This window comes from Narcine bancroftii, chromosome 3 (genome assembly GCF_036971445.1).
Source record: "Narcine bancroftii isolate sNarBan1 chromosome 3, sNarBan1.hap1, whole genome shotgun sequence".
In the NCBI taxonomy this organism is placed as follows: Eukaryota; Metazoa; Chordata; class Chondrichthyes; order Torpediniformes; family Narcinidae; genus Narcine; species Narcine bancroftii.
The window spans coordinates 226979845-226994302 of record NC_091471.1 but is presented as its reverse complement, the minus strand read 5'-3'; the positions used below and the strand labels follow the sequence as shown (position 1 = coordinate 226994302).

At 44.3% G+C, this 14458-nt stretch overlaps 1 protein-coding gene across 1 annotated transcript; it reads right to left on the bottom strand.

The window, feature by feature from the left end:
- Positions 1-3788: 3788 nt before the first annotated feature.
- Positions 3789-10620, bottom strand: LOC138756393 (interleukin-8-like). The gene is made up of 4 exons (XM_069922890.1): positions 10425-10620; positions 10002-10131; positions 7547-7626; positions 3789-5271 (listed from the first exon to the last, which is right to left on the bottom strand). The coding sequence occupies exons 1-4, from the start codon at positions 10570-10572 to the stop codon at positions 5243-5245; spliced, it is 387 nt and encodes a 128-aa protein (XP_069778991.1). The 5' UTR covers positions 10573-10620; the 3' UTR covers positions 3789-5242.
- Between the last annotated feature and the right edge of the window lie 3838 nt (positions 10621-14458).

Sequence of the window (14458 nt, the reverse complement as noted above, 5' to 3'; positions counted from 1 at the left end):
TACGCATGAATCAGGTGAGTCCACACAATTTATCTGATGCCACTGTGTGCATCAAAATTAATGATGTGAGGGTAAATTGCTTAATAGATAGTGGAAGCACTGAAAGATTTATTGACCAGGGGTTAGTCAACCACCTTGCCCTCCCCACACGCCCGAGTGAGCACCAGATCCTGTTAGCAGCCAGCAATCTTGCGGCTGAGGTAAAACAGTTTTGCAGGGTTACTCAAGAAATCCAGGGCACAAAATACGAAGGGTTCAAATTACTAGTACTCCCTCACCTCTGTGCCCCGGTACTATTGGGGTTAGATTTTCAGTGCCAGTTAGAAAGCATTACAATAGCCTGCCATACATAGTAGACATGGTTAACAACATTGCGCAGTATAAGGTTTTCTCCAACATAGACCTGAAGGCAGCATACCACCAACTGCCCATTAAAAACAGCGATCGCATTTACACGGCATTTGAGGCAGACGGCAATATGGCTGTATCAATTTCTGCGACTCCCCTTCAGTGTCACCAAAGGAGTGTCCCTGTTTCACAGAGAAATGGACCGAATAGTAGATGAGTTCCAACTGAAAGCGGTGATCCCCTACTTAGACAACGTGACAATCTGTGGCCACACTCAGGAGGATCATGACACGTATTTAAAATGCTTCTTCCAGGCAGCCGAGGAAAGGAACCTAACATACAACAGGAACAAATGCGTCTTTAGCTCCATGAAGTTGCCAATCCTGGGCTACATAGTGCAGAACGGGGAAATCAGTCCAGACCCAGCCCGTATGTGCCCTCTCCTAGACTTCCCAGTGCCACACACACTGAAAGCACTAAAAAGGTGTTTGGGACTGTTCGCTTACTACGCCCAATGGGTCCCCAACTACACCAACAGGGCACGCCCACTTATAAAACCTTCAGATTTCCCACTGTGCCCAGCAGTCACCAGAGCATTCAGGGACATTAGGGACCATATTGCTAAAGCTACATGCGGTTCATAGATGAGTTGATCCCATTTCAAGTAGAAACGGATGCCTCCAATGTGCCTCTCTGGCAGCCACTCTAAACCAAGATGGACGACCGGTGGCCTTTTTCTCGCGAACCCTACAGGGGTCAGAAGTAAGACACTCAGCAGTAGAGAAGGAGGCCCTAGCCATTGTGGAATGTTGGAATCTAGGGGTGAAAACATTATGAAATAAATGATTAATTAATAAGTGTATATTTACTGCATGGTTCAGGGGAAAAGAGGAATGTGATTAAGTGGCAATCACAGCATGGAGCAAAGTTGGCTGAGCAAAATTGTCTGCTCCAAAATACAGGGAGAGGAAATGCATAAAACGATTTAGGAGGAATGCTCAAAGTAAAGGAGGTGGTGAGTAGCACATGAGACACAGGCCAGATCAGAACAAAGAATGGCCTGCAAGAAACAAAGGGAATGGAAAACCAGTCTAGGAGGAAGATTAAGGCAGGAGGAGGTGTTAAAGAGAACAGCAGAAATTGGCCAGACAAGAACAGAATGGTGATTAGAAATATCTGGGGATGAATTAATTTCTGATCAACACAACAGGATAGTCTGGCCTGGAGGATTAAGATGGGAGTGCTACACCCCAGATATCTGCAAAACAGGAGATGACTTGTGATAACCCTTATGCAAAAAGATCTAGCAAAGGAAGACAACTTTTGTTCTGTATGATAATGAAATCTAGCAAAGGAAGACAACTTTTGTTCTGTATGATAAGGTTGATCTATATAAACTGAGCCAACTGGACAATAGGGGTCAGTCTTGGGGAGTAGCTCACTGTGCAGGTGACCTATGAACTAATGAGTGACCCAGAGCTCTGTTAAGTTTTATTCTTGTGCTGTGTAATAAATTGACTGTTGAACCGAATACCTTCTCCTATCACTTCATTCAAAGAACACGCTGGACTCAGACTACACATAGACTAAATTAAGAGTAAGGTAAAGCCAGAGTCCAACAGGAAGCAGTAAGGCACTGGCGACATTATCTGGCGTGCAAACACTTCACCTTCATCATGGACCAACGGTCTGTGGCTTTTATGTTCAATAACCAGAACAGGGGAAGAATTAAGTACTACAAAATCCTGTGCTGGCGAATAGAATTGTCTACATTTAACGACGACATTCTATACCACCCCGGGAGACTCAACGAGTCCCTGGATGCGCTGTCCAGAGGCACTTGTGCCATCCTTAACCACACGTCCCAGTTGCAGCCACCCGGGGGTTGCTAGACTGTTTCATTTCATTAAAACCCAAAACCTCCCATAGAGGAAGTGAGGTCAGTGAACAAGAGCTACTCCATCTGTGCAGAATGCAAACTGCAATTTTACCAGCCAGACAAAGCCACCCTGATAAAAGCTACCAAACCTTTTGAGCACCTCAGCCTTGATTTTAAAGGTCCACTCCCATCCAATAATAGAAATGTCTATTTCCTAAATGTAATAGATGAATATTCCCGTTTCCCCTTCGCAATCCCGTGTTCTGATGTATTAGCAGCCACTGTTATAAAATGCCTCCAACCCATCTTCAGCATATTTGGTTACTCGAACGACATACACACAGTTAGGGGAGCTGCATTCATGAGCAGAAGTACAGCAGTACCTGCACGAGAGAGGGATTGCTACCAGCTGCACTACAAGTTACAATCCCAGGGGGAATGGACAAGTCAAAAAGGAAAATGCCACTATCTGGAAAACGGTCCTCTTGACTTTAAAAGCAAAAGACCTGCCCGTTATTAGATGGCAAGAAGTGCTGCCAGAAGCCCTACACTCTATACGTTCTTTGTTGTGTACTGCCACTAACATGACCCCACATGATCGTATCTTTTCTTTCACAAGGAAAACCACGACGGGCTGCCTAAATGGATGATGACACCAGGACCTGTTCTCCTCTGGAAGCACTGCAGACCCCACAAAGCGGACCCGCTAGTGGATCAAGTGGAGTTGAAGCACGTGAACCCTCAGTACGCCTTTGTCACATTCCCAGGTGGAAGAGAAGACTCGGTGGTTACCAGGCATCTCGCACCAGCCGGATGTGTGAACAACACGGAGGAAACACAGATGTCTATGGATCAAAAAGGAGCGCAGCAGCAGTGACTAGAACAGTCGTCCATCGAGTCAACCCAGAGGACTACACTACCCACCCCAGAAATCAGGACCCCTAGGTACGCCCGCCCCACAAAATATCACCACCCTAAACTTGATGGCTGGACCTAATCCCATACAAGAGGATCCCCAGCCCATATGGCCACATGGCCATCTAGTACTTCCCACTCCCACACCTCCACCAAGAAAGGCCGAAAGGCAGACTGCACTCCCCACCCCTATACCACTACCGAGGAGGTCCTGAAGGCAATGGAAGCCACGAAAAATTTTGGACTTATGAATTTACAAACAAGGGAAGGAGAACAAGGGTGGGGGGTGGGGGGAATAACAATTTTTTTAAGTGGGGGTGAATGTGGTGATATGTAATTACACCACTAGGTGACCAGGGGTCATCCTGGTGGCCTTGTATATAAAGCAGTCCAGAGTCCGGACCTGTGTGTGTGTGTGTGTGTGTGTGTGTGTGTGTGTGTGTGTGTGTGTGTGTGTGTGTGTGTGTGTGTGTGTGTGTGTGTGTGTGTGTGTGTGTGTGTGTGTGTGTGTGTGTGTGTGTGTGTGTTGAATTAAGGAAGTCGCTCTTCATTCCCCAGGCTATTTCATTTATAATGTCGAGAAGCACGAACTGAGTATTGAAGATTCAAAAGCAATGGTAACAAGCTCTTCAAGAGAAATCCTTTTTATTTTTCTTTCTTGAATGCATTTGAGTAATGTCCAAAAATTCATTCACATACATTAGTCGCACAGATTACTACTCAACACAAGGCTTCCATAAGGACATGTAACCAGGAAAGTGAAAAATCCTGCAGTACTAAAAACTCACAGTGTGGACCATGCTCCTATTTACAAATTACATATCTCCTAATTTGCATCAGACTCTTTTAGAATCACCACCTTTCAAAACATAAATATTGAATATAAAAATAATCTGCATAGAAATTGAGTTTCCACAAACTTTGGATAGATTCTAAGGTCTGATATTTACAGAGAAAATCTTGCAGCTCGATGGTCAGAAATATTGCTGTGAGGTGGTAACTAAGGTTATTTGGAGACACTTGCTTAAACTTTGAATAAAATATTTTCATTCAAACTGAAACAAATATGTTTACGGAGATATTACACCCTCAGTGTACCACAGGATGTAAACTGGATTTAAAATGGAAAGGAGATAGTGCAAAAATTGTTTCATAAAAGATTTTGAGTCAATGTAACATTAACTATAACTTCTGGAAAAGGGGTGGAATTATTTACATCTCAACTATTCTAGCTAATTATTCGTCTGTATAATTAATAATTAATGTCATCATAATATAATTCACATGGTCAATTTAACTCTGGAGAATATTTCAGCCTATGGCTATGTATCTTTATCTTTGCTGTATAAAGTACACTGTTTGACCTGCTAAGTTTCTTCAACATTTTTTTCAAACCTTTTTAATATTTTAGCCTCTCAATCTGGGTGAAACATGGGACTAGGAAGATGGGGAATGCTAACAAATTGTTTCCAAGTCAGCTGGGGCTGGATGGCGGACAGATGGGAACTCTTTTCAAGGGGTCCGTCAGCCTTAGTTTTAGGTCAAGCAGAGGATTCACTCTGTTTCCTTGTCGTCCCAGACCCATGTACTGGATTTCCTTGTGGACAGAGTACAAAATGAGAATGCCTTCATGGCAATTGACAAGCTAAGATGTTCTTCAATCACCATCACCACCCCCTCTTCCAATTTCCAATACAACAAGTTAACTGGCGCCCATTTCATTTAGCCTTTTTCACATGCTCAAATATCTAATTGAATTTTTTTGGTTCAATCAAAATTATTTCTGAATGGTCACCAATCGATTGAATTCAGTTGCGCAGTATCTTGTGATGTCAGTGATATCCACTGGATTGCGACAAGCATCAAAGGAAACCTTGGGTTTGCCACAAAGTTTGACAACTAACATCAGATGGCTTCCCGAGGAGTAAACAGATGTTGTATTGGGAGTAGGCAAGCCCTTCATCAGTGAGATTATTCACAGAGGACAATGAAGAGGAGAGAGCTGAATGAAGGCTGAGAAGGTGATATCACAGTCCAGAGTTTCCCTTCATTTTCCTTCCAGTAATTCAGCGATGGAGCTGAAGGCTCCAGAACGTTGGTTCACTTTTTAAAATTGCGGCGTCTGGCACCTGAAAGAAAACGGAATGATTTTTAGTTACTTACATGTTCAACACAAAGACAAGTGTTTTCTGCATCCGAATGAAGAGAACTGTCGAACTGACTTTCCACAAACGGAGCAGAATTGCTTAGTTTTGGAACCTCAGTTGTGCTGCAATATGTGGCCTCTAAAATCTAGGGTCAACATTCAATTGCAGTTGAAGCTATTGTTATGGGCCTAGAGGGCCCCAAAACCCAGCTGCAGTAGAAATTCACCAAAACAAACAGTTACTTAAACAAAAATTGCTTTTAATGGTCTTTAAACATGAAAACAGGATCAAACTTGAACTTATTACTATTAACTTAACCCCCTTCTAATTTGAAGCGCATGTATATGTAATGTGCGTTTAAGTTCAGAAAAGTTATTTGATTCACAGTCCAATCTCACTTGCAACCATCAATTCCAACTTGCAGAATCTGCCTGTAAAACCATCCACCGTCTGCAAACCAGAGCTTCGCAGGACTCTGACTGGAAGGCTAAACAGGTACTACACCTTGCCCAGGGGTGGCCTGCAGGCTATCGGTCGGAAGGAGTGCCTCGCACCTCCGTTTGATGAGCAATTGGGCGGCTCCAACAATGACATTCAATCTCTACAAGGCACCATTGAGGAGTATGATGAATAAGCTCATCTTGCCTGGATTTGGGCAGCATTCTAAATCATTAGGAGCACTTCATCCAGCACCCAACACCCGAATTCCTTTACCCCCACCCGATGCAGGATCAGGTGAAGGTTACTTTAAAATATTTTAATCTTATCATCAAATGTGCCCTCCATCAGTTGGTCCTAGCAATGCAATCAATGTTATAAAGTCACTTGTTAGCTATCTAATAGCACAACATCTGCTTGTGGGATACCAACTCTGCTCCTGGGTATAGAACTAATGAGTGTTAGCTGATGGGAAGAAGAGAGTCATGATAAAGTTTTTTTAGCCTACGCATGAGTATTGTGGCGGATTATATTTTATATTGTATATAGATATGTTTTAAAGGAGATATATTGTGGGGCTTTTAGTAAGATCACAAACATATACAAACACTTCAAAACAGTTCTCATTTAAAATGCCAGAGCTCTGCTCAAGCCAGGCAGTCCAGGCTCCGAGTGCCTTTGCAAAAACTTTGAAGAATGCGTATAGAGACGTCACAAGTAGGTGTTCATGGGACATGCTGTGGAGTAATGGATTATTGTTTTGGAAAGCAACAGATGAACGAATTTGGAAGGTTAGGTCCGGTTCCACAGTCTGTCTAAGTGCAGTTTTCTGTACTAGGAAGGTCATGTGGTTTTGCAAGCAGAGAGAGTCAAACAAGCTTTTCTCTGAGCGGGTTCTACAGTTCGCCAGCAGGATCTAGGAATGGAACAGGACAAGCTGGCAAGCTTGTTTGAAACCCCATTTTGAAAGTTTCACTTGAAATAAGGGAAACAAAAAGGCACTCTGTGGTGACCTGGAGGAAAGAGGTTATCATCTGGAAAACCCTGATGGGGCAAGTTTCTTTGGCAAGACACTGAAGTGGCTGATCAGAAGGAACCAGTTTGTGTCCAACGAGCAACAAATCTCTCTCTGAAAACTGACAGGAACCCTCCTGAGCCGTAACCATTTCCATTTCAAACACCAAAGCCTGGTGAACTTCATTATTGTTAAATTCTGTGCACAGTATAAGAATTACCTGATACCAGTGAACTTGGAAGAGTGAGAAGTGAGATTGGACTGTGAATCAAAGAACTTTTCTGAACTTACACACACTACATGCACGTGTGCTTAGAATTAGAAATTAGGTTAAGTTAGTAGAAATAAGTTAAAGTTTGACCCTGTTTTCATGTTTAAAGAAAATTAAAAGTAACCTTTGTTTAAGTAACCATTTGTCTTGGTGAATTTCTATTGCTCCTGGATTTTGGGGTCCTCTGGGCTTATAACATTACAATGTATATGTAAACCGGTATTCTTCTTGCTAGAACTGTACAGGTACATAAAATATATCAATAAATGCAAAGTGTAAATTCAGTACCATTTCAATTAGGTTTTCACTACTGCAATCAAATAGTTCGCTGTAATTTTGGGTTCTGCATTATATATACAGGAAGGGTTCATGAGTGAAGTACCAGAACATGCCAAATTCCAGAGGGAATGGTCATGGGGGCGGAGAAAACAGCGCCCTCACTGGGGGAGAACCAGACTCACATGGTGAAAAAAAATCCCACATCTCCATTCATTCCCAGGAGTCTGAGCTCTGTCTAAACACTAAACACTGACCTTTCTTGGCTCTTATGAGAATCTCCACCCACTTGGCATCAGGATCCACGCACACTCTCATCTTATTTTTCAGCGTGACACTGTGTAGAAAAGATGACATTTAAAATTTGACTCACAAAAATTGAAATTTGATCATTAACGCTGATAATCCATCAAATAATTAATTTTTTTGGCATCAACCTTATATCTGTGGTGCAAATTCAAACTAAGGCTTTGCATACGACATGAAAATTGGTGATTTAGTACAACCATTCCTTGTGAAGAGTTTGAGGAGATTCGTTATGTCAGTGAAGACTCTCGAAAACTTCTACAGGTGGACCGTGGAACATATTCTGGCTGGTTGCATCACTGTCTAGTATGGAGGTGCCAACGCTCAGGACAAGAAAAAACCCCAGAGGGTTGTAAACTCAGCGTGTGACATCACAGGGCACCAGACTCCACTCCAGTGAGGACATCTACATGAGGCGGTGTCTTAAGAAAGCAGCCTCTATCCTCAAGGACCCCACCACCACCCAGGCCAGGGACACTTCACTCTGCCACCCTTGGGCGAAAAGGTACAGGAGCCTCAAGATGAGCTGCTCGGACAGCTTCTTCCGCTCCACCATCAGATTCCTGAATGATCAATGAACCAAAGACGCTGCCTCACTTTTTCCTTTCCTTGTTCTATTTTATTTATGTTTTCCCTCTGATGCTGCCACAAAACAACGAATTTGGTGATGTGTTCGTGGCAATAAATTCTGATTCTGATTCCATTCTAAGCTCTCTTGTGGGTACAGCCCCCTTAGGACTGTACACCGTAGGCCCCCTTCCCTGTGAAGCAGTCAAGTTTTGGTTTCTTTCATATTTTTCTCATGCTGACAATGTTAAAACAATATATATTTATATTATGTGAGGTGAAAAGAAATCAAGGCTTTTACTTAACTGTGGGGGTGTATGGCCCCTATTGAGAATGGTTGATTTAGTGGACAGTAAGGAAGGATATACAAGTTTACAACAGAATCTCTGACAAGTGTGAGATGGTGGTCCTTGCGAACTCAAATTCCAGCAGGATTTCCATAATGAATGGTAGGGCCCTGGAGAGTGTTGTCGAACAGAGGGACCTAGGGATCTAGGTCTAAAAGTGCAAACTGGGTGGGCACGGGAATGAAAGAGGTGCTTGACAGGCTTGCCTTCATTGAACCCGTCTAGTGTACAAAAGCTGGGATGTCGTGATCCAGCAGCTCGACCACACTTGGAGTAAGGTGTGCAATTCTTAGCACCCAGCTACAAGGAAAGATAATCAACATGTTGGAAGGGGTGGCATGAAGATTCACCAGGATGCAGCAAAGAGGTGGAGAGATAGGGTTATAGAGAGATGTTGCATCGGCTGGGTCTTTACTCCCTGGATTGTAGGATACTGAGTGACCTGATACAGGTTAATAAAATCTCGAGGGGCATGAATAATGTAAATGCACGGGGTCTATTTCTCAGGGACATAGTAGCAATAGGCACAAGACAATTGGACTGATATATGGATAGGAAGGGTAAGAATGATATGGAGCAAAATAGGTAAATGGCTTGGTTCTACATTGTCTGACTATGACTCTATGATCAAATGAGCACCGTAAATACCATTAAAGAGTCAGAGTTTAAACATTTGAGGCAGCTTAATGGTACAGTTGGTCCAATGCCTGCATTACACTTCCAATGATCAATGCTGATCCTCGGGTTTGTAGGTCCTCCCTGCGGCCACACATTGTAGTTCCTTCCCACATTTCCAAGGCTAGTAGGCCTCAGGCTTCTTTATTTACTTTACCCGTGCTATCCAGTCACTGCGAAAGCATCGCCTTTCTGTTGTGCCACTTTGGAGCTCAAAATTTCCAGAAAACCAAAAAAGACAAACTGCTTCAAGAGACACCAATCTCAACCTCTCTTTGGATGAGGCCCCTTTAGGACTCTCCTCAACATTTATGGGCTCCCCTTCTTTGTGAGGCAATCAACTTTAGTTGGTTCTAGGTACTTCTCTCCTATGACCACATAAATAACATTTTTTTTCTTTTTTTTTGTCTGTAGGCCCCACTTAAATGTGCAAATGGGAACTGGCATTTGTCGCAGACTCCATGGGACCGTTTCTGTTCTGTGTGAAATGTAAAATGCAATTTACTGCTTTGGACAAAATGCACACAGTTGGCGTGGCGGTCAGCGCAACATCTTTACAGCGCCAGCCATCAGGACTGCGGTTCAAATCCTGAGCTGTCTGTAAGGAGTTTGTACACTCTCCCCGTGTCTGCCTGGGTTTTCCCCAGGGGCTCTGCTTTCCTCCCACTATTCAAAACGTGCCAGGGGGTGTAGGTCAATTGGTCCAAATTGGGCGGTGTGGACTCATGGGCTGAAATGGCCTGTTATCATCCTTGTGGGTCAGAAAACAATCAGAGTGGGGGAAGGTTAAAGGTGTTGGTCTGATTTGTCCACTCACACTATCTCCGTCCTCTCACAGTGAAATCCTCCAGGAGTGTACGTCAAGCGCTGGATGAACTTTGGCCGAATAAAACTCGAGCTGGTCCGAATGCATTGACACCGTCCCTGCGTTCCGGGGATTGGAAAACCTGAAGAGAGATTCCATTCTCTTAGATTCAGTTACAATTAAAAAGGTAGACAATCTGATGGAAATATTATTTACAATTAAAGGGATTTAGACAGTCCTCACTTACATTAGTGTTTAGTTTAATTTGGGCTTTGGTTTAATTTAGGCATTATGGTCAGTACAGACATAATGGGCTGAAAGGCCTGTTTCTGTACTGTTCTGTATTCTATGTTCCAACTGCTTGTACAAAATAATGAAACACATGAATCACAAAAGCATTTCAGTTCTACTACTACAACAAAGTATAAAACGTACCTTGGGTGGCCATGACACACAGGAGGAGGATGAGCACCGTTATGGGGGCCGCTCTCGCCATCTCTCTCCCACTCTGTGCTGAGATGTCTAATGAAGGATCTTCTTCCTGATGCAGCAGCTCTCTCTGCTGAATCCAGTTCTGCCACATGGGTCCAATGAGCTCCTATTTATGGGGACTCCCTTCCCTCACCCGCATCATCTCCTGCAGTGGAAGCTGCCAATCACGCTGACGTCCCGAGGAAGGGAATTCCCCTGCTCCCCAAAGCAGATCTTCTTTCGCTTTCTCAGTTTTACGTTGCAACACTTGTGTGTGGTTTACAGCAGTAGATAGATTATAAATGATAAAGGGTGGTGAGCTAGTTATCGCTGCTTTTGAAGATATTATTAATTTTAGGGAAGGATTGTAAAATCCATTCTTGCTTAAGTAAATATTGCAAAATTGACAGCCGTTAACTTTAAGACAAGTGAGTTATAAAGAGTAAGAGAATTCAGTTTCAGATTTGACTCCTCACATACTGGGAAATTCCTCAGCTCAGGAGAACATGCTGAGCACACAGTGGCAGTTAACCCTGTGACTTCCAGGAAATAGCTCTCCCTTTTGCAGTCTGGAGATTATAGCATGCATCTTGCACCTTAATGCTACAAGTCTGTAAAAATTTACACAAATATAAAGGAAGTTCTAACATTAAGTATGATCCCCCTTTTCAGTGAAGTATCAGTTCATTGCAACAGTAATTTGCAACGTCTGAACTGAAATGTAGTATTTTCATCATTAGACAACCATTTCATTTCTGCACCCCAATCCTGTGCTGACATGAATGTCCATGGCCTTGTGCACCGTCAAACCAAGCAGACACCGGATTTTTCATCAGGGCATTCCCTAAGCAGATGGCATTAACATTGACTTCTCCGGTTTCTGCTAGCCTTCTCCCCGTTCCTCCTCCCTCTTCCCCATCCCACTGTCTTCAGCTCTCCACCTCCTTTCCCTCTCCGTTCACAGAGCCATCCCCCCTGTTGGCTGGTGTGCCGTCCCTCCCTTATCCACCTGCCTGTGGTACTGTGCTCCTCCACCTGCTGCTACCCCCCCCCCCAACCTCCCACCAGTATAACGTTTTATACTTTGTTGTAGTCATAGACCTGAAATCCTTTTGTGATTCATGTGTTTCATTATTTTGTTCAAGCAGTTGGAACATAGAATACAGAACAGTACAGAAACAGGCCTTTCAGCCCATTATGTCTGTACTGACCATGAAGCCTAAATTAAACCAAGGCCCAAATTAAACTAAACACTAATGTTTACCTGCCTACATGTTCTATACCTAGATGAAGGGCTCCAGCCCAAAATGTGGGTTATGTATCTTTATCTTTGCTCTATAAAAGACACTGTTTGACCAGATGAGTTTCTCCAGCGTTATGTTTTTACTTCAATCACGGTGTCTACAGACTTTCGTATTTTCCTGCTATAGTATTTTCAACATTGGTCCCAACTTAACAATGGCGTGAAGCAAGGCTGTGTTCTCGCACCAACCCTCTTTTCAATCTTCTTCAGCATGATGCTGAACCAAGCCATGAAAGACCCCAACAATGAAGACGCTGTTTACATCCGGTACCGCACGGATGGCAGTCTCTTCAATCTGAGGCGCCTGCAAGCTCACACCAAGACACAAGAGAAACTTGTCCGTGAACTACTCTTTGCAGATGATGCCGCTTTAGTTGCCCATTCAGAGCCAGCTCTTCAGCGCTTGACGTCCTGCTTTGCGGAAACTGCCAAAATGTTTGGCCTGGAAGTCAGCCTGAAGAAAACTGAGGTCCTCCATCAGCCAGCTCCCCACCATGACTACCAGCCCCCCCACATCTCCATCGGGCACACAAAACTCAAAACGGTCAACCAGTTTACCTATCTCGGCTGCACCATTTCATCAGATGCAAGGATCGACAATGAGATAGACAACAGACTCGCCAAGGAAAATAGCGCCTTTGGAAGACTACACAAAAGAGTCTGGAAAAACAACCAACTGAAAAACCTCACAAAGATAAGCGTATACAGAGCCGTTGTCATACCCACACTCCTGTTCGGCTCCGAATCATGGGTCCTCTACCGGCACCACCTACGGCTCCTAGAACGCTTCCACCAGCGTTGTCTCCGCTCCATCCTCAACATCCATTGGAGCGCTCACACCCCTAACGTCGAGGTACTCGAGATGGCAGAGGTCGACAGCATCGAGTCCACGCTGCTGAAGATCCAGCTGCGCTGGATGGGTCACGTCTCCAGAATGGAGGACCATCGCCTTCCCAAGATCGTATTATATGGCGAGCTCTCCACTGGCCACCGTGACAGAGGTGCACCAAAGAAAAGGTACAAGGACTGCCTAAAGAAATCTTTTGGTGCCTGCCACATTGACCACCGCCAGTGGGCTGATAACGCCTCAAACCGTGCATCTTGGCGCCTCACAGTTTGGCGGGCAGCAGCCTCCTTTGAAGAAGACCGCAGAGCCCACCTCACTGACAAAAGGCAAAGGAGGAAAAACCCAACACCCAACCCCAACCAACCAATTTTCCCTTGCAACCGCTGCAATCGTGTCTGCCTGTCCCGCATCGGACTGGTCAGCCACAAACGAGCCTGCAGCTGACGTGGACTTTTTACCCCCTCCATAAATCTTCGTCCGCGAAGCCAAGCCAAAGAAAAAATTTTCAACATTATTTGATCTTTTGTTTCAAGTTTTTTTTCAAGTTTTTTTAAAAAGCGGAGACTTTACAAGAGTCATCTATGGGAGAAATGTAGTTAAATGTGCAATAAATGTTCTTTCCCTAACAAGGATTTTCAGATTGCTGCAGTAAACTTTAGCTTTGCGTTTTGGATCTGATCCCAGTGGACAATGTCACTTCACAGACTTGCCAATCCACTAGGCATTTGGGAAATTTGGACTGGGAAATTTGGGTGAGTCTTGGGAATCACAAGAGTTGTGGTTTCCCAGAGTAATTGAACCTTACAGCTCACGCTGCCCATACCTGATCGACCTGTCCTGCATGTGGTGATATGTAATTACACCATTAGGGCACCAGGGGTCATCCTGGTGACCTTGTATATAAAGCAGTCCAGAGCTACAGTCTAGCCTTCCAGGTTCATCTTGCAGAGACAAGACTTCTTAATATACATATTAGCTTATTAAAGCTGTCTTATACTCGCACTGCTGGTGTGGTTATTGTCAGTATAATTTCACCCCCCCCTTAAAAAATTATTATTTCCCCCCCCTCCACACCCATCCTCCTTCCCTTGTTTTTAAGTTCATAAGTCCAAAATTTTTCATGGCTTCCATTGTCTTCTGGACCTCCTCGGTAGTGGTATAGGGGAGGGGAGTGCGGTCTGCCTTTCAGCCTTTCTTGTTGGAGGTGTGGGAGTGGGAAGTACTGGACGGCCATGTGGCCGTGTGGGCTGGGTATCCTCTTGTATAGGATTAGGTCCTGCCATCAAGTCTAGGGTGGTGATATTTTGTGGGGCAGGTGTACCCAGGGTCCTGATTTCTGGGGTGGGTGGTATAGTCCTCTGGGGTGACTCGATGGATGACTGTTCTAGTGACTGCTGCTGCGCTCCTTGTTAATCCAAAGACATCTGTGTTGTTCACACATCCGGCCGGCGCGAGATCCCTGGTGGCCACCGAGTCTTCTCTTCCACCTGGGAATGTGACGAAGGCGTACTGAGGGTTCACGTGCTTCAACTCCACTTGATCCATCAGCGGGTCCTTTTTGTTGGGTCTGCAGTGCTTCCGGAGGAGGACAGGTCCCGGTGTCATCATCCATTTAGGCAGCCCGTCATGGCTTTCCTTGTGAAAGAAAAGATATGGTCATGTGGGGTCATGTTAGTGGCAGTACACAACAAAGAACGTATAGAGTGTAGGGCTTCCGGCAACACTTCTTGCCATCTAATAACAGGCAGGTCTTTTGCTTTTAAAGTCAAGAGGACCGTTTTCCAGATAGTGGCATTTTCCCTTTCAATTTGTCCATTCCCCCTGGGATTGTAACTTGTTGTGCGGCTG

Coding starts and splice junctions, on each gene's coding strand:
- LOC138756393 (XM_069922890.1), bottom strand. CDS start 10,572: ATGTGGCAGAACTGGATTCAGCAGAGAGAGCTGCTGCATCAGGAAGAA. Junction 7,627..10,001: donor TGTGAGAGGACGGAGATAGT/GTGAGTGGACAA, acceptor TTTTCTACACAG/TGTCACGCTGAAAAATAAGA. Junction 5,272..7,546: donor TCTCATAAGAGCCAAGAAAG/GTCAGTGTTTAG, acceptor GTTTTCTTTCAG/GTGCCAGACGCCGCAATTTT.